Source organism: Sinocyclocheilus grahami, unplaced genomic scaffold (genome assembly GCF_001515645.1).
Source record: "Sinocyclocheilus grahami isolate Dianchi unplaced genomic scaffold, SAMN03320097.WGS_v1.1 scaffold3.1, whole genome shotgun sequence".
NCBI classification, from domain to species: domain Eukaryota; kingdom Metazoa; phylum Chordata; class Actinopteri; order Cypriniformes; family Cyprinidae; genus Sinocyclocheilus; species Sinocyclocheilus grahami.
Window position 1 is genome coordinate 6,719,999 of NW_015505182.1, and position 23,819 is coordinate 6,743,817.

The 23,819-nt window shown below is 36.4% G+C and overlaps 2 protein-coding genes and 1 long non-coding RNA gene across 5 annotated transcripts in view; 2 read left to right on the forward strand and 1 right to left on the reverse strand.

Moving 5' to 3' along the window:
• pik3ca (phosphatidylinositol-4,5-bisphosphate 3-kinase, catalytic subunit alpha) overlaps positions 1-9,533 on the reverse strand; it is a 21,118-nt gene extending 11,585 nt beyond the window's left edge. Inside the window, exons 1-8 of one of the 3 annotated variants that reach the window (XM_016260657.1) lie at positions 8,924-9,533; positions 7,965-8,069; positions 6,372-6,780; positions 5,538-5,747; positions 4,021-4,271; positions 3,301-3,546; positions 3,015-3,100; positions 2,112-2,217 (exon numbers count right to left, since the gene is read on the reverse strand). In XM_016260657.1, coding sequence (XP_016116143.1) covers positions 2,112-2,217; positions 3,015-3,100; positions 3,301-3,546; positions 4,021-4,271; positions 5,538-5,747; positions 6,372-6,723 — 1,251 coding nt within the window. In that variant the 5' untranslated portion in view covers positions 6,724-6,780; positions 7,965-8,069; positions 8,924-9,533. The remainder of the gene's footprint in view (positions 1-2,111; positions 2,218-3,014; positions 3,101-3,300; positions 3,547-4,020; positions 4,272-5,537; positions 5,748-6,371; positions 6,781-7,964; positions 8,070-8,923) is intronic. The other 2 variants (XM_016260771.1, XM_016260714.1) reach the window with 2 other exon arrangements.
• Positions 1-9,741, forward strand: part of LOC107574399 (uncharacterized) — a 23,419-nt gene extending 13,678 nt beyond the window's left edge. The window contains exon 3 of the long non-coding RNA XR_001607669.1: positions 9,731-9,741. This is a non-coding gene — a long non-coding RNA (uncharacterized lncRNA). The remainder of the gene's footprint in view (positions 1-9,730) is intronic.
• Positions 9,742-10,226: 485 nt separating this feature from the next.
• On the forward strand, positions 10,227-17,565 carry LOC107581711 (zinc finger matrin-type protein 3-like). The gene is made up of 4 exons (XM_016267347.1): positions 10,227-10,591; positions 14,193-14,325; positions 15,754-15,848; positions 17,100-17,565. The coding sequence occupies exons 1-4, from the start codon at positions 10,474-10,476 to the stop codon at positions 17,306-17,308; spliced, it is 555 nt and encodes a 184-aa protein (XP_016122833.1). The 5' UTR covers positions 10,227-10,473; the 3' UTR covers positions 17,309-17,565.
• The last annotated feature ends 6,254 nt before the right edge of the window (positions 17,566-23,819 follow it).

The following is a 23,819-nucleotide window of genomic DNA, read 5'->3' on the forward strand; positions in this document are numbered from 1 at the left end:
AACAAAATGTAAATACACGACACAGAATTTCTGAGCAAAAAAATCATAAGGCTATTGTAAGAATAAATGAAACTTGTTTTATGCTTTCAAATTAGACATGCTAAAACAGAATTTGGTTACAATAAAACAAAAGGTTGGACAAATAAAACATTCTATAGGGCTCTAAACGTAATATTTGTTACACTTTAATAAATGAATGTTAAATTGTTTAAGTTTCATGATTTTAATTAATTAGACATGATTTTTGATTAAAAAAATGTAATTTAACCATTAAAAAGGAGTCCAAAAAAAAAAAAAAAAACGGAATCTACCCGGAGGCTAGACTAATCGATTCTTGGGATTTAAGAATCGATATAGTTCCATAAAAATTAGAATATTTTTTACTCCGTCCTAGTAAATAACCATTCTGAACTGCATTCTCACAAGGGTGAGGTAGGAGTAGTCTTAAATACAGTGTTATTTTAGTGTAATTTATATACTATTAATATTCTGACTTGGCTTTTATTTTTAGATTTCATAGTTATTTTGTTATGGGCTTTTTGTCATTTCTATTTAGCTGTAACTTATTTTTTGTATATACTTTTTAGCTTTAATTGTAGTCATTTTAGTATTTAACAATTTCTTCTCTTCCACGTCAGTCTTCGACACCCATTCAATGTGTGTGCATTCGTCTACTTGCAAACAAGCCGCAGCGCATCCGGATTCTACGTAAGAACGCCGGCTACTGCGTCAGCAGCACCACATGTATGTGTCATGATACTCTGAAATAGACTGAAAATTCAGCTGACAGTTATTTTACAATGTACTAATATTTCACACTAATATTATTTTGACCAAATAAATGCAAGACAGACCTAAAATAACCTCTGTTATCATTGGTTCTGTAGAAGTGATGCATCAGTTATTTTCAACAAGAAAGCAGTAGTTCAAAATGATGATTCGGAGATGAATCAACAATAATTTTTTTAAGAAAGTAAATAAACGTCCAGGACCAATACTTAATAATAAAAAAAGTGGATGGTCACTGCTGAGCTATATTACAAAATCAAATAAATGACATGATAATTAATAATTGAAATAATGACTCACGAGGTGCCATAGAGAATGGCAGAGATGTTTCTCATGCTCCACAGGCTTGTAAAGGGTATTAATAGCAGCAGGAAGTGTGTCACTATAATTAATTAATTAATTTTGTCATTTCTATTTAGCTTTAACTTATTTTTTATATACACTTTTTAGTTTTAATTGTAGAAAAACTCTCGTGAAAGCGCGTCAAAGACTGACACGGCAGAGAAGAAATTGTTGAATAAAGTTGGTATTTTTGTTTTCTTCGCACACAAAAAGTATTCTCGTAGCTTCATAACATTAAGGTTGAACCGCTGATGTCACATGGACTATTTTAACAATGTCCTTACTAACTTTCTGGGCCTTGAACGTGTCAGTTGTGTTGCCGTCTATGGAGGGTCAGAAAACTCTCAGATTTCATCAAAAATCTTAATTTGTGTTTCAAAGATGAACAAACGTCTAACGGATTGGAACGACATGAGGGTGAGTAATAATGACAGAATTTTAATTTTTGAGTGAAGTGACGTGACGTGACGTGACATGTGGCCAAGTATGGTGACCCATACTCGGAATTAGTGCTCTGCATTTATCCCATCCTAAGTGCACACACACAGCAGTGAACACACACACACCGTGAACACACACCCGGAGCAGTGGGCAGCCATTTTTTGCTGCGGCGCCCGGGTAGCAGTTGGGGGTTCGATGCCTTGCTCAAGGGCACCTCAGTCGTGGTATTGAAGGTGGAAGAGAGCGCTGTACATTCACTCCCCCCACCTACAATCCCTGCCGGTATGAGAATCTAACCCACAACCTTTTGGGTTTACGAGTCCGACTCTCTAACCATTAGGCCACGACTTCCCCAAACTATCCCCGAACTATCCCTTTAAACTTATTTTATTTCAGTTAGTTGCAGAGGCAACATTTTGTAGTTTTTCTTTTAAATGTTTTCATTGAATATTTATATTTTAAGATTTATTTCAATCAACAAAAACTATTTTAATAGCTTTACTTTACAATAACAACTCTACAGAAAAACAAGTCATTACCTCTTTTGCCCCCTTCCTTCCTTTCACAGAGCAGATGGAGAGACAGAGGCGAGCCGCCCGCGGTATGTCGGGAATGTACATGTCATAGGTCAGCCACTCGTTCCACCTGGAAACAGAGAGATAATGTCAGCATGATATACATTTTTAAAATGTATCATTTTGCATTTCAAATGTCTAACACTTTTAGAAGTCATAATGCAGTGCGTGACATCAGGGGTCTGGCAACCTCCAGCCACCACTGGCACACTGAGGGCAATCACTGGCATACGGGAGAAATTAACATGACTAATTATCATATGGCCAGGGCCTACTAGACTGAAGTAAATCTATTTACCCACTGACAGCATGGACCTATTGGTTTATATGAGTGGTACAATGCCACTCACACACTCTGCAGTGAATTTAGCATAAATGAGGGGGATATTTTGAAATGAGACGAGGTGGGGTGTTTATGTGTCACAGTAATTACCAAGAAAAATGACACTACGTCTCATTAAGACTGCAGACTCGTTTGACATTTAAAGACAATATAGCACATCTCCATACTTCGGTTCACTTTGGTTTTTATTACATTACAAAGAAGTATGGAAGCCTTTTTATCATGCAATTATGAGATAACCATGCAATTCAGACTTTTTCCAAAGAATTGTGAGTTTATATCTCACAACTGCACTTCATGAACTTAATATGTGATTCTGTGCATTAATATGAATACGAAACGCAAAAATTTTTTTTTTTACAATTTTGTAATACAGACAGACCCTTTCATCCATGTATTTAGGCTTCTGTTAAAAAAAAAAAAGATATCCATGGTGGAAACAGGCTTCCCTAGGATTTTGCATACACTTTCTCTCAGTAATGAATCAACTGTTGTATCAGATAGGACAAGTGATCACATAGTACCTTGGGTTTGAACACGGCACACGCTGTGTGTTGACATTATCACACAACTGTTCTCCACCATGGTAGATCCCTGTCCGCACATAAATCTGAAACAAAAGGTAAAAACCTATGAACAAACAGCCTCAAGAAAATGCTAGTGCAGAAAGGTCACGCAATTATTAAAAGAAACACAAAAGCAGCTTCCTGTTCTTTCACAATGTCAAACTTCTGCTATCTTACCAAACACTTCCCATGCTCTTTGTACAATAAAAGACTTTCGGAATACAAAAAGACATCAGCTAAGCACCTTGTCAATGTCCCGAATATTCACATTAACGTATGTGGCGCAGAGGACCCGTATCCTTAGTGTACTGTTAATGGTCCAGAGTGATTTGGTGGAGGCCTCTCCGTTCATGTAAGGCGTGGCGGTGGAGATCCGGCGGGCGTAGGAGGGCATGGTGAAGTTGTCCATAGGCAGCTGAGAGTAAAGACTGTCCTTGGACATAAGCATGAGGTTTGGCAACCGACCCAGCATAATGCAACTCCGTACATACTGAAAGAACGAGAAAGAGACAAGCAGAGAGAGATTTCGTTAATAAAGCCACATAATCAGCTCATCTCATGGACCGTTAAGTCATCCAAAATGTCCAGAGCTATTTTTAGTGTCCTAAACTCTAATTCTGGCAGTATTTTTTGTTGGGATGATACAAAACTTCAAATGCAGCCGGATACTGAGACTACTCATTTGCATTCTGTGTACTGGCAGGTTTTGAGATAATGAAAGTCTGAAACAAACACATGACCAGTGCCAAAACCCTGAAAAATCTGAGACGACTAGACATTTCAGATGGCTAATTAATCAGTGCCCAAACCATAAATATGTACGGGATAAAAGCAGCATGAGAACTAAAAAAAAAAGTAACACAGAAACTTCATTCATTCACAGAATAACAGATGGTTATTCAAGAACATTTATGCAATTGTGCAAGTTTGAGGTACTTTAGTGAGGCCAAAATTGCCTAAATACCTTGTACTGACTGATGGGGTACTTTTCCAACAGATACTCGTCACAGCCACAGACTTTCAGGATGTATTTGCCCTGATATTCTTGCACGCACATCTTTAGCTGCTCGGCTGACAGCAGCATGCTCCTTGTCTTCTTCCTGATGGCTTCGGCGATCACCTGCTCAGGTACGCAGTCGTGATTGATCTTAAGCGTGTACTTTTGCTTGTCGTTGTTGGGAGAGACAATCACCCAGATAACCACAATGATTTGACCTAGCACACAAATAAGAAGATTGGAGCGTTAACAGGAACAGCATTATTGAATTGATTCCTTCAGGCATCAAGCATGTGAGAACAAACAATTAATCCCACATGGCAACTGAGTGTGTAAAAAAGAAAAGCTGAATGTTGAATACATCCCAATGAAGTTGTCAGGGAATTAATGTAATGGAGTTGTTGTTCATACATTCCTCCAGGCTAAGAGGAAACAGAGGGCAAAAGCAAAAACAAGCATCACATGCTTCATGACGACTACTACTACTACTACAACACAAGCCCATTCACATAAGAAAGAAAACAGAATTGCTGCAATACAAAACCTCCAGGAAAGACTCGACACTTTGACGATTACTATTGGCAACAACCCATAAAGAAACATTCCATGTCATTTTCAACCCCAGAATCAATGTGCAGCATTTGTGGCATGCTGTCGATTACCACAGCCAATAGTGTCGACTGGTCCGTCAGTGTGTATAAACAAAAACACAATCAAAGCCTAGCAGGCAGTTGGGCAGCACAATTAATGAACGTACATGCAACATGCAAAAATATCACACTGTTTGGAAAGTACCTCTTCAATAATGTGCTAGCATAAGACTAGCATGGTAAATCACAATTTATATCAAATATAAAATGATTGATTATATTTCAAATATTTTAATGAATCTATATTTTCCTCAATTTCCTTTAATATTTAAAAAAATGATGTTTAATTATTTTATTTTAATGCATTTTAATTCACTGTAAAATAAAGATAAAAATTATTTACTAAGACATTTTAAAGCATGGGAATTAGGGACTTCCTTTTATATATCTGAAGAATGATGCAAAAGAAATTGCTACATCGATATACTGATTTTTTTATATATTGGTTCAAAATAAGTGAAGTTTAGATGAGTTTTGATGCTCACATACAAGTCATGACACAAACACGAGACAATATTGGTCTAAAAAACACTGCACTAAAAACACTGATTAATGTATACATTTCGTATTGTATATAAATATAGTAACAGAAAGGAACCTAGAATCATAATGCACTGTTCTGCAGTTCTGCTATCTCTGCCCACAGAAATCACACTGGTAATGCATAAGCAGAAGTGCCTAGAAAAGTTCTCACTTCGAATGAACTAAAAACGTCTCAAGAAAGACTTTTTTTATCTATTGAAGAAAATTTTAAGCATCACTCAATATTCTGTAACTGACAACATGCCACAACTTGAAATAACCCACAACATTCCTATAAAAGTACAAGCCTACCTTTGTCTAATTTGCCATATATATGCTTTGGAAGCTCTGGTGAAGACTCCACGTTAGGAGGATAAACGTATAGCGCTCGACTGTGTGGCCCACTGACATCTCGCAGCTCTACTGAGTCTTTGCAGACATTAAGAATATTTCTCCTAAAATCCTGCACCTCAGGATCCTTCACTAAATCAAACTCGCACACCGGCATGCCGATGGCAAAACCTGAAACACACACACACACACACAAAAAAAAAAACACCATCTTAGAACAGCATCAGAAGAGAAGAGAGAAAAACCTTCTGAATCAAATACGCTATTATTCAAAGTTTAGGGTCAGTAAAAATACAATATTACAAATACAGTAAAACCGTAATATTGTGAATAGCATTATAATTTAAAACAACTAATAACTGTTTTTTTTATATATTCTGAGAATTTTAAGAAGTAATTTATTTCAGCATCATTACTTCAGTGTCACATGATCCTTCAGAAATCATTCTAATATGCTGATTTGCTGCTCAAGAAACATTTCTTCTTACTATTAATTTTGCAAACAGCTGTGCTGCTTAATATTTTTGTGGAAATCATGATACATTTTTGTATTGTTTGATGAAAGGACAGTTCAACAGCATTAATTTTAAATGTGCAATATTATAATTGTCTGTCATTTTGATCAATTTAATAAAAATTTTGCCAACTAAACTTTTCAATGGTAGTGCACATTTTTCAGAAATAGTGATTTAGGGAAATTTGTACAAATCTGTCATCATTAATGATTTTCAATTCAAGTGTTTCAAGTGATGCATATAGTAAATAAAGAAAAAACCAGCCCATGTGTGGTCTTACCGATTTCTCTGTTGAGGATTTTTTCCTCTCTGTTCCCTACAGGTTCTATGACCTTTAGGAAGGGCTGGAATAGCCGAAGGTCGCAAAGTCTTCTCGTCTCATCGTAGAACTCCTCACGCTCTGCCTCTTGCGTTACACTGACGAAAATATAGGAGGTCTCTTCCTGCAGCAGGTGGTGGAGGGGGTACTTCCTAGCCTCCTTAAACAGTTCATGTTTGATTGTGATGAGAGTGGCCTCCCGGAGGCACTCTAGTGTCAGGATCATGCCATTGGGCAGTAGACAGTCCACCAGAATCCTGGGGGGCATCAAATGGATGCCCCATAGTTCTCCCGAGGAGGGTCTTGGAGGCATGATGTAAAGTCCTCACAATCTTCAATAGGAAAAAAAAATCTCCAACCTCTGTTTCTCCTGAAGGGGAACAGGACAAATAAAGTATGTTTTGGCAACATGTCTGATATCATGCACTGTTTTTAATAAACTCCACAGACAAGACAAAATGTTCAGTATTGCAAACTACACCTCAGATAAACAAGTCAGCATGTCCAACAAACAAATTAGGTCTTGAGAGACAAAGTCAGTAACGAACAGGAACACAGATCGCAAACAAGCAAAATAAACTTGAATGTAACAATGGTGATGCTACTCATTAACCTGTGTTATACTCTACCAGTTTGGGGTCTGTAAGATGTTTCCACAAACATATTAAGCAGCACAACTGTTTTCAACATTGAAAATAAATTTGAGCAGAATGATTTCTGAAGGATCATGTGAAACTGAAGACTGGAGTAACGATGCTTAAAATTCAGCTTCGTATCACAGGAATACATTACATTTCAAAATATATTACAACAAAAAAAAACTACTAATATTTTTACAATATTACTGTTTTCACTGTATTTTTATTTATTTTTTTCAAAAAAAACATTTAAAAATATCTTACCAACCCCAAACTTTTGAATGGTACCTAAAAGACACACACACTACTACTAAACCATGAGGACAACGGAGTCATTAATTTGCGGTCACATCACTTACATCAGTCTTAATAACAAAAACATGCTTACAGGAAGTTCAGTACAACCCAACATCACTGAGCAACGACAGAAATGTATCACTCTGTGAGAAAGGAGCGATATTTCCACACAACATAGAGCCAAAAACATTTGGCACTTCATACTGAAGTGGATGACTTGTTTTCCCTTGCAAACATGTGCCAACAAAAAGACACCCTTATGCATCTCCTGGGTGTAAGGCTGCTGAAAGCAATTCCCTCGTCTGACAAACAGCATCTTTCACCATGTTAATGTGTGATCTGAAATTATTGGATTTTAAAACTAGGCCATGTGAGATGAACACGTCAGATCTTTTGTCCTGACTATGCTCCTATGCAGTTCTTCCAGTTTATTCATGTAAAACACCATGCAAATGTTTATTACAGAGCTTTGTGAATCTTGGCACTGCCACGGTTGTAACCACTTCATGCTTTCACACTTTTTAGTGCTTATTTTTTTATCTCTACACAGTAAAAAAAAAAAGGAGAATCAAAAAACAGAAGAATCAATATTTTCATAAGATTTGGTATTTTTGCTTACCTTGTGTGATGTTAGGGCCACTTGTAAAAGTAAATGTCCATCATAGTTCAGACCTCTATCTGATCTGCTTGATTTAGAACTTCTCTTCAGATTCACTGAATTATACTGAGACAACAGCAAGGAGGACAAACATTCAGTGTCTAGTGGAAAAAGTGGACCAGCTTGCTCAGTTTAGCCAAAAGCCCATGCCAACACTGCCAACCACAACAAACCTCCACAGCAGTGTTTAGAGTGACAGAGATGGGAAGATAATAAGATTAAGAGGTTTATCATTCTTGCATATGAATAGACCAAGCCACAATGACAGAGAACCAGTTGCTAAAATGAACTATTTATAGATACATAAGTCAAGTTTATTACAATAACTTAATGTTGTATTCAAGTTAGTTTAAACCACTAGTCAAAACAAACACACCTGAATCATGACAGAGCAGAAACATGCACTAATATGACTACAAACCGGCTTACTACTACACTGCTAAACAAGAGTTTCATAAACAAACTGAAATGTATAATAAAGAACTTATTGAAGTATTTTAATCCATTAAAACACATTTTATAAACGTAATATATCTTATTAAAGCAGAAACACATTTGGAAAGCTCATATATATGACATTAATAGCCAGCTAGCAATCCCAGACAAAACATACTAACTAAAAGAAAACTGCCATTTATATTTGTCAGAGTTTAAAAACGCCAAAATAAAAAGAAATATGAGTTGGCGTGTAACTAAGCTATTAAAGACGGTTTATTTCTTTAAACAATAAGATATTGATTCCTTTAGCCACCTAGCCGCTAGGCTAATCCGCTATAGCTAACCCGATAACTTTCAGATATAATATGCTGTAATATCTCGCCGAAGACGCTTCATTAGATTATACTCTGAAACCACACCTCATTTTTTAAAGACCACCAGAGTTGTTATTCAAACAATGAATGAATAAACAAATATCTCACGTTTATGTGTATAGCTAATATGGGTATGTACCGACGAGTTGTTGTGAGGTAATCCGCTGTTGGTGTTCAGTCAGTCGTTCAGGGCTGTAAATCCAGCGCGGGGCTTTGCTGGGCCTCTAGCCGCCCCGCTCTGACACGCACCGCCTCTCCATCATCACAGCAACAGCGGCGGCGGCGGATCGCGAGCAGTGTTTTCACACAAATCATTCATCACTGAGGGAGAAGGACGAAATACATGCTGTCCAAAATCCGATGGATTGGATAAAAATCGTCAGGAACGCTGTCACGATGGAATAAGGGAGGATCCTGTGAATAAATAAGCACCAAAGTCGCCGGATAGGTAAGAGGGAGGGTGACTGGCTGCTAAAGAGGAAGAGGGACAGGATGACAAACCCAGTGAACTCCTTTTTTCCAATCGATCATCCCACTGTGGTAAAGGATAGCCATATGTTCAACAAACACGTGCTAAACAAGCGAAATAAGGTGTGAATCTTGTCAGGAAGCCCTAGAAATTGTATACCATCTTCAGACTGCAAATATATGCTTATAAGCTGCATATATACACGAAAATGTGTGCTTGATGCTACAGGCGCACACGAATTGCAATTGCATATATAATAATGAATGTTGAATGTGAATGGGAGTGAATAGAAACATGTTTCAAATATTGAATTATTAATAAATTAGGCCGCATACGCAATTTTCTTCATCGTTGTCTTTACAGACACACAGTTTGTTTTTATTTAATCCGTACTAATTTAGATCTGCACAGTTGCATATTTAATAATAGATTTATAATTACAATAGATGGTTTGTTTATTGACAGTACTATGCTTTTATTTCTTTCCATGAGTGTAAAAATACAGAGAAATTATACTCTGTATTTTTATTTTTATTATTATTATTATTATGAATGACTGACAAACTCAGTTAAAAGTCATGGTCAAAGACCTTGCCAAAACATACTTGAATGAAATTGTCACATACTTGAATAAGTTGTCCCAATTAATTGTAAAATATGTCATCTCAATTTATTGTTGATTATTCCAATAAATATTTACTTTGTAGTTTGAACGTCGAAATGGATTTTTAAGGAGCATAAAGTAGCCTTGGAAATTAAGCCGAGTCAAATACAAGTATTCGTATTCAGTATTACTCGCGGAAGGTACAAATGTATACACTACCTCAAGCAGACTACTTCACACACCGTTTGTCAAGTCACCGGCTCGCGCGTGCTGCTGAATCGTCGATCAGATTCTCACTTCGATAGGAGATGGACTGTACCAACTAGGCTAAGGGAGACGTTAATGCAAATTGCACTATATTTCCGACCACTGGAATTATGATTACGAATACGGTTTTCCAATGCATGTGTTATCATAAATCAAATCTCCCTCTGTCTCATTTATACAACATTTCCCACGTATTTCTAGTGTTTTTGAATCCGTATGCGATTGAAAACACCCCCCTGCTGCACGTTTGAAGCACGCGACGCACGTCTAGCTGGAAGAAGTTGAGCACCAGAGAGAGCTTGGAAGGATGCAGGGAAGATGGCGATGAATGTAAAGAACAGGGATGCTTTTTATCCAAGTGCTGACTATTGCGATATCTACACCTCTCAGCCTGTAAACTATGGAGACTGCAGCCATTATTTCCCTCGGATGACAGGTAAGATAAGGCAATGTTTTCGAATGATTTTCAGTGCATTGCGTTATAACTGATGCTCTGCATCAAATTTCATTTGCACTGCAATGGTTTGAAATAGGAGTTTATTAGGGACCGATCTTTATTTTTAAATAATGGAAAAGATTTATGAGAAGAAGGGCCTTGATGTCAGACTAACCACTGACAGTTTGAGAATGGAAATCCCTATCTGCATTGCCAAAGGACCATGGCACATCAAATGTTTTTTCACATTTCAAATCTCACTGAAATTCTTCAGGTACACCTTTTATATTTTATGCCACTCTGTTTATATTATATGATTATATGTTGCTTAAGCTCTGCATGGATGATATGTGGTTGCATTAGATCAAGTAAAAAAAGAATGCATACAAGCTTTTTAAATATATACCTTTTTACAGAGAGTGGACTAATAATACGTTTTTTTTATTAAATGAAAAATTATGCAGAATAGAGTATGAGGCAAGTTGAGTGAGGTATCTGGTAATGTTCCGCACATGTTCATTGTCACATTTTAGTCTAGATTGCATATGAAACCAATAAATATATGAAGGGACATTTAAGGTAATTGATTATTTTTGGCTAAACGTCCCAGTAAGAGTCCATAAGGTCACAATTTGCAGTCCAGGTGACTACTGTGGGTTTTATTTATATATAAGTACTCCTTGGCAGTCGATTCATGTGACATCTAATTAAAAAGGCCATACAGTACATAAAAATGCTAATTTTTTATTTATTTTACATGATAGCACTGTTTCTGCAAATCATGGATGAAGTAGACAGTGAGACACCATACAGCTCTGATAAAAGTACTGAAATGCATCTGACATCAAAACAGAAGGATGAAATGTGCAATCGTAATAAACATTGCAAATGTGCACAGAGAGCAACCGTGCATGTAATGCATTTATTCTGCTCTCAATAATTGATGCTGTCAAAGAACAATTGTACAATGCACAAACAGCTTAGTAGTGTTTTGCAGCAGTGAGTGGTGTAAAACAACCTGGAGCATCAAGTGATGGTACTGCTTTACCTTCTCATGTGCCCTGCATACCTTGCATTATAGATGCCCATCGAGAACAATCCTCCCAAAATCTAAAAATCTTTGTTCCTTGTGCTGATGAAAGAGCAGATTTTTGATGTCGTGCTCCAACTAAACTTTGCATTGCTTCCAAAAAACAGTGGATTTAATCCGAATGGAGAGAGCAGGTATTTGTCCCTGACCTTGAATTGGGACTGTAGGTTCTACTTAGACCTATTTCTAGGCATGTATTCTCTGATGACCAAGAGATATCAGGTTTGTTTTCAGGTCAAAAGAAGAGGAATATAAAAGGGTAGGCTACTGAATTTTTTGTAATAGTGTAAATGAATAAATAAGTAATAATAAGTAAGACTGCAAGTTCATAAGTTACTCTTTTTTATAGCCAGACCAATGCATGACCAATGAAAAGCAACCACAGTCCAGTTTTCTAATGGAATAGTTCACCCAAAAATGAAAATGTGCTCTAAATTAACTTACTTTCAGACCATTAAAGATGAAGATGAGTTTGTTTCTTCATTAATTTAGTATTATATCACTTGCCCTCCAATGGATCCTCTGCAGTGAATGGGGAGTCGAGAAATATGCACAGATCAAGCGCTGTTTATAACCCAAAACAGCTCTAAACAAATATGTGGGTGGACTTTCATGTGAGAGGACAACAGTGGATGGACTTTTTCATCGGAGGAAGCATCATTATGGATTAGGACTGGAATTTTGGCCAGAAGCTTGACATTTTAACGTTAAAACATTTTACTTATGTATTTGTTTTTTACAAACACGCAGCTTTTCACTTCACAAGACTTTTATTGATGGACTGGAGTGGTGTGGATTATTGTGATGTATTTATCAGCTGATTCTGATGGCACCATTCACTGCAGAGGATCATTTGGTGAGTTAATGAATTATAAATTGAATTATTCCAAAGCTGTTTCCTTGAAGAAACAAATATACATCATCTTCATCTATATCTTGACTGGCCAGGGAGTGAGTAAAATACCTCATAGCACAATAGAACACCTGAAATGTTTTTTTCAAATAATTGCACAGTTCTTCTGTTTGTTTAAATGATCAGACTTTGACTAAACCAACAATTGTGACAATTTGGGGATGGGACTAACTTGACCAAACAACTGGGGATAAGGAGAGCATTTGAGACCTGATAGGAACCATTTATATTGAAAATAAACATTTAAAATGGAAATACATTAACAAATCCGTTTATGGATATAAACGTTGGGGTATTTAAGAATTCCAAAGAAGGGCCTTCCAATGCTGTCACCGTCCAAGCAACCGGAAACAGAACCATTTGGCTCATTCTTATGTCTATTTTAGTCGGCTGAATCATTGTTGTCATGATCCCATCGGAACTAAATTGATACACTGGAAATATCACACAGCCACGAAACTCTCCACCCCCCCCACTTGCTCAGGCTCAGATCTGCCGAAGCAACAAACATGCGCTGAGTTCAGGAGGCAGGAGTCAGGCCTAATCGCATCTGCAGGAGGCTATACGACAAAGATTCACTCTTTCACTCATATATCCGCTCTATTATTAAAATGAATAATTTGCAGTACTAATATTTGGCTTTTACATCACTGTTTTATGTAGCAGAGGAGCTCTGTTACTTTCCACTGCACAGAAGGAATCAAAAATTGTTCTTCTATGACACAGTTCCCTTTTGGAATCTATATTTTTAAAGGAGACCTATGTAATGTAAGTCAATAAAGACAATGTGTAATATAAGTCTCAGTTGTCGCCAGAATGTGTCTAACGTTTCAGCTCAAAATACCCCACAGATAATTTATTATATAATTTTGAACATGCCTATTTTGAGTGGAAGCAGAAACATGCTGTTTTCATGCATGTCTCTCTGTGAGTACTAATCTAAGTTCTCTTTCGTGTCTTATTGCGCTTAAATTGTCAAATACACACGAGTTTGTTAAAAACACACATGAGTTACAAGAACAGTCGGTTGAAGGTAAACAGCTGGGAAAGAAATTGCATGTTTATATCATATCTGTGTGGCAGCAGCATAATATACGGTAAATAAATCAATAAATCACTGCTCTCTTGTCTCCTCTGAGGCTGGGACTCTAAATAGTGTTCTGTGCTCGTCAGTGCAGCCAAAGACAGAACAGTTAGCATGCTATGCTTGAACTTTCACCATTGCATCAGAACTGGTACACCGGTGTCGCTTGTGAAAACACTATGGCGGCGCCGTGGGTGAAAACTTGCAGATTAAGAGGCAATAATATTATAATAAGATCCCCATTCTACGTCAAGAGGGGAGCAAAATCTCAGCAGCTCATTTTTTTTGCACTTGCAGAGAATGGCTTACCAAAGAAAATTACTGGGTTGTTCTTTTTTATGTTTTCTGGGTTGGTAGACGCACCGGGGACCCGATTATTGCACTTAAACACAGAAAAAGTCAGATGATATGTCACCTTTAAAAGCCCAATGCGTTTTCCTATTTAAAAACATAAGAGGCAGAGCTTTGGAACAAAAAATGCTAGAACGCATTCTGTGTGTAAGGCCCTTAAAAGCGTATTTACTCACTCTGACGAAGCTATGTGACGCTTCCTTCAGCTCCCCCGCTGTGGCCCAGGCACACTATCAGGGCAAGAACCACGCCAAAAGACTGCGGCTAGCCAAGGCACAGCAGAACGCCACATCCTTGTGAGTCTGTCACACCCATGTGCTCCCAAATAAAACAGCCGTTAAACGTGGGAAATCCCTCCGTGTTTGAGGGCTGTGTTTTTTTAATGATACATCAGTTTTGCAGTTTGCATAACTAATACACTCGTATGAATTTCAGCCTCAAATCTGGACAACAAGGAAATCCACGTACACATTATGCATCAACTAGTAGGAAGTTTTGCATGGAGGAAGAAGTTTTTCCGGTTAGCTTTATCTTCAAGCTGTTTTTGCATTGATAAGTGGGGCATTCGTTTTAATGCCACTGTTGGGCTGTCCTGATAGCAAACACAGGAAGATACATCCTATTGCACTCCAAACGTCTGATTGTATCTGAGAAAACATGACTATGGCTAGTTAAGCTACGTTTGAATCCCTCCCTCTAAGTAATTCAAAACAGTATAAGTCATTATAATCAGTAATTATGTCCCCACTGGATGCAACGAATGCCTCGTTTGTAATGGGTTTTAATGTTTATGTCTCGTCGCTGCGGCCGGACAGGGCATCAACAGTATTTCCGTCTCACGCTTGAGGTATTCGGCCAATCACAATGCACTGGATAGCTGGCCAATCACAGCCCCTCGCTTTTTCAGACCGATGAGTTTTGTAAAAATCTACGCGTTTCAAAAAGGCAGGGCATAGAGGAGAAACAATAATGTACAGTATGTGGAAAATAATGTGTTTTTTTTACTTTAAACCGCATAAACACATTTCATTACACCAAATACACAAAATAATGTTCTTTTTAGCAACATCATATGACCCCTTTAATAAAAAATTTCACAAATTTTAGCAAGTTTGATTCATTTCCATAAATCAGTTCAAACTGTGCAGTTGCATCATCATTTAAATGTTCACAGAAGTTTTTGTATAGCATTTTTTTGATTTATTCATTTTTTAAAATTTGTAGAAAATATTTTTACAGGTAAATATTGCTATTTTGTAGCAATATTGTTATATTGCATTGTTATATTTGAATGAATGAGGCACTTATTTGTGGATATACAGTACATGTAATTTGTCCATATAATCAAATATTTTAGTAAATCTTTTTTGTAGGTTTTGCAGCAGTATTCTAAAATTGTATTGTTATATTTGAGAATATACATGAAAACACTTCTTTGTGTTCCTTAAATAAAATATTCTATAATATTGTGAAATATTATTACAAATTAAAATAGCATTTTTTAAAATTATTATTAAGATACTGTGAATACTTGATTATTCTGGCTTAGATGATTTCACTTAAATATTTAGATTCATCTCAGAAACAAATGTTTATATAAGAAATTACATAATAGCAATTACATAAATATAAAGGCATATAATATCATCAAAACGCTGAAAAATATAAGACATATTTCTTAGCCATACTAAGTGGTAAATCATCTTTTCTTATGTGTTTTCCAGAGACTTGTCCAACACTCAGAGACGGCCACGGAAAGAAGGATACGAGTACCAATTAATGAAGAACCGTAGGGCTCATATCAATACTGCCATGCCAGGTACTCTGTCTACACAGATTGATCTCAACCGATAGTTTAGGAGAGACAGATTTTTGCCATCATGTTGATCTTGCCCTGAGACTATCCCTCGGGTTCTGTTTTCTGCCCAGTGGTCCAGGCTGTGGTGCAAAACCTCCATTTGCGATCAGTGCTTTGGCAGCAGAGTGCTTGGCAGCTGCGCGTGTTAGTTTGCCAGCCGGTGCTAATGTAGCTCAATGTGCTAGTCTCGCTAAATGCAGGCCAGACGCCAAGGCTTTGATCTATGTAAGCCGATACTCCACCCCACGTCAACCCGGGCTCACGAACGTCACCCACACGATGGCAGATCTCAGTCACACACATGCCCCCCATTGCACCGCACTCCTGTCCTCACATACGCACAAAAACACACGCTATTGCATTCTATAAGTGAAGCCGTTAGCTTTGCATGTGATATTATTTTATCAACTGGAAAAATAACTAAATTAATGCTTTTTCAAAATAATATGTCTGTTAGTTAAAAATATTGCTTTTTAGACTCTAACTTTCAAATGTGCATTTGCTAAACAAGTGTATCGCTCTACACTGAGATGCACTGATGTTTCCCTCGGGTGAGGGTCATCTGCTCTTATAATGTGCAGCAGAATATACACATGATGAGCCACAAAGTGTGTGTGCCAGAGTTGAAAAAATAAATGAGCATAAATATATAAATGAAGTAATATAAATTTTTGTCGGTGGTACTTGGAGTTACATAAACTTCTTAAAATGTACTTAAATCGGAATTATAATTATAATTTGCATCTTGCTTACTTCAGTTCAATTCAGATTCAGGAAGTGAACTGGAGTTTAAAAAGCATTTTCAGTTCACTTCTGAATTATGCATGTATTAATTAAGTATGGTGATTTTCCAACCTAATAGGTTTTGTATGATTGAAACATGCTTGGTTTTTTTATTTATTCTTGCAAAAAGCTTGCAATTTAAATTGTCTGTACACTGATTTGCCTTAAAAAGAGAAGAATATGAAAATTGGGGATAAAATCATGCAGTGTGAACCTGGTATAAATGCATCTTTGCTGAATAGAAGTATTAACTTCTTCTAAAAAAAATAATAATAATGAATTTTTTGGTGAAAATTAGCGCACAAACCTCAGTCAGCGTGACTTTGCATTTCAACGTGTATTTCATCACCTTGTAATATCTGCTTAGTCATGTAGCCATTTATTTGACGTTTCATTCATTCACACGACCTGACATGTTTCCTGTTTCAGGCCCTTACTACAACCCACGGCCGAGGCAGCGTATCCCACGAGACCTTGCGATGTGCGTCACACCCAGCGGGCAGTTCTATTGCTCGATGTGTAACTTGGGTGCCAGTGAGGAAGCGGAGTTTCGCCTGCACCTGGAGAGCAAGCAGCATAAAAGCAGAGTGTCCGAGCAACGCTACCGTAGTGAGATGGAGAATCTGGGATACACTTAAGAAGCAGCCGAAGTGATCAGTGATTCCCAGATCCTCAAGAATTAATCTTGCAATTCTTGAAGTAGCCACTTTTGTTTTAAAACGAAAGATGACGTTTGTAATTGTGCTATTCTAGAAGTACTTTATGAGCTAAAATTCGCACACACTGAAAAAGTTTATTTTGTGCCAGACAGACCATTAATTGGTGGCATGGACGGTTTAGGAAACTTTATTTAAGGGATATATATAAGAGATATCTAACAGAACGTTTCAAACACTCATAAGCGCAGATTTAGGATCAACTGGCAAATAATTATAATTACTAAATTCTTATCCTAAATCATCTTATGAGCAAGTACACACATATTAGAATATACTGCTCTGGATTATACTTTTATTATAATACAAAACAATACTTTCTGTATTTATGTATATGTCTAGCATTTTATTTAATTCTAATGTCTAACATCACCTCTAACGTGCTTTGGAGAGGTAATAAGTGTAAGCATTTTTTTCTCAGCTGTTTTTGCGTGAAGTTGATGCCTCAAAAAGGGACAAATCTAGCAGCAATCAGTTTCCTAAACAAGCAGAAGTGGCAATCCTACTCACTCTGAGCCATAGATTCACTGTGTTTCTTCAGGAGCTACAGAACGCACGCCGCCGTTCTGACGATCAGATTAGAGACTGCATTCCCACTCATAAGCGCAGATTTAGGATCAACTGGCAAATAATTATAATTCCTAATTAACGTGAAATGACTAAATTCTTATCCTAAATCATCTTATGAGCAAGTACACACATATTAGAATATACTGCTCTGGATTATACTTTTATTATAATACAAAACAATACTTTCTGTATTTATGTATATGTCTAGCATTTTATTTAATTCTAATCTCTAACATCACCTCTAACGTGCTTTGGAGAGGTAATAAGTGTAAGCATTTTTTTCTCAGCTGTTTTTGCGTGAAGTTGATGCCTCAAAAAGGGACAAATCTAGCAGCAATCAGTTTCCTAAACAAGCAGAAGTGGCAATCCTACTCACTCTGAGCCGTAGATTCACTGTGTTTCTTCAGGAGCTACAGAACGCACGCCGCCGTTCTGACGATCAGATTAGAGACTGCAGGAGAATCCACAGCGTGCCTGCTGAATGTACTATGAAAGCGATGACAATAGATCTACATCTGTCTGGCTTTGCACATGTTTACTAGATGTAGTGGGAGATTTGGTCTATTTCGGGGTGTACATCTGATATTGTTAACCAGCATGCTTCAGTGCGAAATTATTTGGGTGATTGTTGTTAATTTTTTATCTTGGATTATCCCCAGAGAATCTCTCCCCACACTAAAGGGAGAAATTGAAAACATGGCTATTTTTAATAAGGTCCGTGCCGCCCATGCCCCCTACCTCAGTCACAACCCTCTGACACGTTAACTTACCAAAGCTTATCTGAGAAAAGCTTATCTATTTTAATATTTTGTCTCCCAATATTTACTGAGGAAACCATGACCAGTTCATTCAGGATGAAAATTTTCTGAAATTTGACTCAATTGTACATGAATTTGTGTCTTCATCAGAACAGATTTGGAGAAATTTAGCATTCCATCACTTGCTCACCAATGGATCCTCTACAGTGAATGGGTGCCGTCAGAATGAGAGTCCAAACAGCTGATAAAAACATCACAATAATCCACAAGTAATCCACATGACTCCAGTCCATCAGTTAATGTCTTGTGAAGTGAAAAGCTGCATGCTTGTAAGAAATAAACCCATCATTAAAGAATGTTAACTTAAAACCATCGCTTCTGGCCAAAATATGAGTCCATAATCCATAACAACGTTTCCTACAATGAAAAAATCCATCCCCTGTTGCCCTGTCACATCAAAATCTAATTTTACATCTGTAATGTGTTCCGTTTTTGCTTGTAAACGGTGCTTGATCTGTGCATATTTCTCAGACAATATTAAGCAATATTATGGATAGAGGCTCATATTTAGCTGTAAATTAAGTTTAAAATATTTTAATAATGGATTTGTTTGTTACAAACTCACAGCTTTTCACTTCACAAAATGTTAATCGATGGACCGGAGTGGTGTGAATTACTTGTGAATTATTGTGATGTTTTTATCAGCTGTTTGGACTCTCATTCTGACGGCACCCATTCACTCCAAAGGATCCATTAGTGAGGAAGTGATGCAATGCTACATTTCTCCAAATTTATTCAGAAGAAGAAACAAACTCGTCTATATCTTACATGTCCTGAGAGTGAGTACATTTTCAGCAAATTTAAATTTTTAGGTGAACTATTTCTTTAAACAGTTACATTGGGACAAGTAGGAGCTGTTCAAAATTTTAGATGCTTTATGTTGTATTTGTTCATGGTTGCATGGTTTTATGCATAAACATCACCCTTCCCCGATTTTATCACTTAAAAGGCTATAAATATTTTATATAAGACATTTACAATATTATGAACAGAAGAAGTGACCCAGTTTTACTCTGTTTGTTTTGTTGCTCTCAATAACTCCTTAAATAAGCTATAAAACCACTCTTCAGAGTTGCAGTCCATTGTCACGAAATGTTTGGAATTGTAATTAATTTCTGATTTAGTATTATTTCTGCATGAAATTATTGCTGCTTGTACATATTAAGAGGATGATTGCAGAACTGAATTGAAAAGACAGTATTGTAATAAGTCAAGTCATGCTATATATTATTACACAGGCATCTATGTTCATTCAAATCAAATGTTTACAGTGGGAATCATCACAAGGGACTTAAGGGAGCGCTTGACGGACTAATGGACTCAGTGGAGCGGTGAAGTCATCTTAAATGTGCCTCTGAGCCTACTCAACTGTGATGTTGAACATTTCATGTTGTTCTGCTTTGAATATGTTTCCAGTAGGAGGGACTTACAGTCTGGCATAACGAGTAATGTTTTGCGTATTCAAATACTGACCATTTATGTCAAGCTCTTTTTATATAAATGTGATGAGATGTTTTATATGTATATATTGATAGAAATTTTAAAAAGATGACTTTGCATTTTAAACATGTTAAATGTTAATCTAACATGTTCATAGTGCCGATTATTCCATAAAATGCACCACTGATCATCTGTTTGTTGATTTGATGGTAGAAATAATTTGTGGTTTTGCCACTTGCAGTGGACAAATACAGCAGAAAGGCAATAGGAATAATTAGAGAGAGGGAATGGGATCAGAACATGTTGCAGGCCGGACTAGAACCTGCATTATGAGCACTACAGCTATAAAAAAAACTGTGGCGGTGTTTTCTACTGGTAGCCATTGTATTTGCTCCCAGAGGTTCACCAGAGGCAAGCCATATCCTGTTTTGTGCAGTCAGGAAGTTGTGACCCTATCTGGAAACAGACCTTCCCAAAGGAGGCCAGCAGGGACACTAGGATCTCCCCCCAAGGGAAAATCCCAGTAGTCTACTCCCTTCAAGCCAATTTTTCCCATCAATAAATACCTCTGTTTTAATTTACACTGAGAGTCGTATTTCACAAATGTTTTCTAAAGGATTAGCAGAAGCATTTTATTTTGAGGTACATCGAAATAAAATCTAGCTGTAGTGCCTTTTGAAGACATGTTCTTATATAATGGTTGCCTTTTCAGGTCTGAGTGCAATACAGACGATGTGATATTTATCTGACTTCTTCCTTTTTCCCCATTAAACAGTGGTTCAGTGTCTTGAATGTACAGTACAGATGAAAGAACATTTTAACTTTATTGTAAAGAGCCCTGGAACTCAAATTTTGAATGCAATATAATGTATTAATAAATTTAATTTAAAAAGCAAGTATTTCAGTACTTTGTCAGCATACTGGGTGTGTTTGTAATATAACCTTCCGGGATCAAGAAGTAGTAATTAAATTTTTCTCTTTTGTCTCTTTCTCATGGACATTTTAGTTCATCCCCTGGCTCGATATGTAACCATGAAACTGGCTTTATATTAGAGATGCACTGATTGAAATTTTCCTGGCCAATGAAGATTTCCGATCTTTTTATAAGTGTGACATGCCGATAACGATTTTTGCAGATTCTGATTTTCTTTCTAAGAACTATAATTGACGGCATATCCGAATAAAACAAAAACTCTCAAAATAAAGTGCTCTGTGATTGGAAAGATGTAGAAAAATTAACTGAAAATGAGTTGCTGTAGATAAAACAGTTGTCATTTCCCACTACGTTTATAATTTTCCCCCCTAACCTTTTAACGTGTGATCGTTCACATCAAATACTTACATTGTTTCAATTAATTCAGTTAAAATAATAAGAAACTGTAGAGTTGTTGTTACCATTCAGATGAATTCAAACTCCATCTTTCCACTGCAGAGGAAACAGAAGCTGCATCTGAATGGCATTAAATGTATTTACACAGACTGAGGTGCCAAAAATTAATTTACATTAATTTACGCAAAATTTCAAATGCATAAATAATTTTATAAGATTAATGTTTTAAATAATTTTTGAACATACAAATAAGAAATGTTGGGCAAATGCAATGACACTTTAAATATGAAACCAAACCACCAGTAGGTGGCGGCAAAAGACTATTTCAATGAGTGAGTCATTTAGTCATTCATTCAACTGATTCGTACAAACGGCTGATTCATTCAGACACGAGGCAAGTGACTATTTATGAATGGGTTACATTGTGAATGGTAAAAGAAGTTGTGACCCTATCTGGAAACAGACCTTCCCAAAGGAGGCCAGCAGGGACACTAGGATCTCCCCCCAAGGGAAAATCCCAGTAGTCTACTCCCTTCAAGCCAATTTTTCCCATCAATAAATACCTCTGTTTTAATTTACACTGAGAGTCGTATTTCACAAATGTTTTCTAAAGGATTAGCAGAAGCATTTTATTTTGAGGTACATCGAAATAAAATCTAGCTGTAGTGCCTTTTGAAGACATGTTCTTATATAATGGTTGCCTTTTCAGGTCTGAGTGCAATACAGACGATGTGATATTTATCTGACTTCTTCCTTTTTCCCCATTAAACAGTGGTTCAGTGTCTTGAATGTACAGTACAGATGAAAGAACATTTTAACTTTATTGTAAAGAGCCCTGGAACTCAAATTTTGAATGCAATATAATGTATTAATAAATTTAATTTAAAAAGCAAGTATTTCAGTACTTTGTCAGCATACTGGGTGTGTTTGTAATATAACCTTCCGGGATCAAGAAGTAGTAATTAAATTTTTCTCTTTTGTCTCTTTCTCATGGACATTTTAGTTCATCCCCTGGCTCGATATGTAACCATGAAACTGGCTTTTTATTAGAGATGCACTGATTGAAATTTTCCTGGCCAATGAAGATTTCCGATCTTTTTATAAGTGTGACATGCCGATAACGATTTTTGCAGATTCTGATTTTCTTTCTAAGAACTATAATTGACGGCATATCCGAATAAAACAAAAACTCTCAAAATAAAGTGCTCTGTGATTGGAAAGATGTAGAAAAATTAACTGAAAATGAGTTGCTGTAGATAAAACAGTTGTCATTTCCCACTACGTTTATAATTTTCCCCCCTAACCTTTTAACGTGTGATCGTTCACATCAAATACTTACATTGTTTCAATTAATTCAGTTAAAATAATAAGAAACTGTAGAGTTGTTGTTACCATTCAGATGAATTCAAACTCCATCTTTCCACTGCAGAGGAAACAGAAGCTGCATCTGAATGGCATTAGATGTATTTACACAGACTGAGGTGCCAAAAATTAATTTACATTAATTTACGCAAAATTTCAAATGCATGAATAATTTTATAAGATTAATGTTTTAAATAATTTTTGAACATACAAATAAGAAATGTTGGGCAAATGCAATGACACTTTAAATATGAAACCAAACCACCAGTAGGTGGCGGCAAAAGACTATTTCAATGAGTGAGTCATTTAGTCATTCATTCAACTGATTCGTACAAACGGCTGATTCATTCAGACACGAGGCAAGTGACTATTTATGAATGGGTTACATTGTGAATGGTAAAAAACGTGGATTGATTCACTAAAACACTGAAACAGACACACAGCAGTTCTGCTTTGGCTTTGATTGGAACAATTTCGTTTGCGAAATTGAGCAAACAGTCAATATTGTGTCTAAAATGTAAATCACTTAATTGTAACTTCTTGTTTATTGAACTACTATTGTATAAAATCAGTGTCACATTGAAATCGTGATGATATTCGGGGGAAACATATATACAGTATATATGTGTATGTATTTTAACATAATTCTATATAATAATAATAATAATAGTTGTATCATCATCCTTATTATTAATGTCATTATACTATTGGCAAGTTTTTCAATCTAAGTCATTCCAAAATTTATATTTTTATTATTATTACTGAAATATTTTTAATTCCTTTATATATTTTGTAAACGTACTTTTGAAGAATTTTAAAGAATCTTACATTGATTACATTGCTAGAATGTTTAGCATTAATGCAACCAACAGCAATGATGTCACTATTTGCATAATTACAATCGGTCTCTATT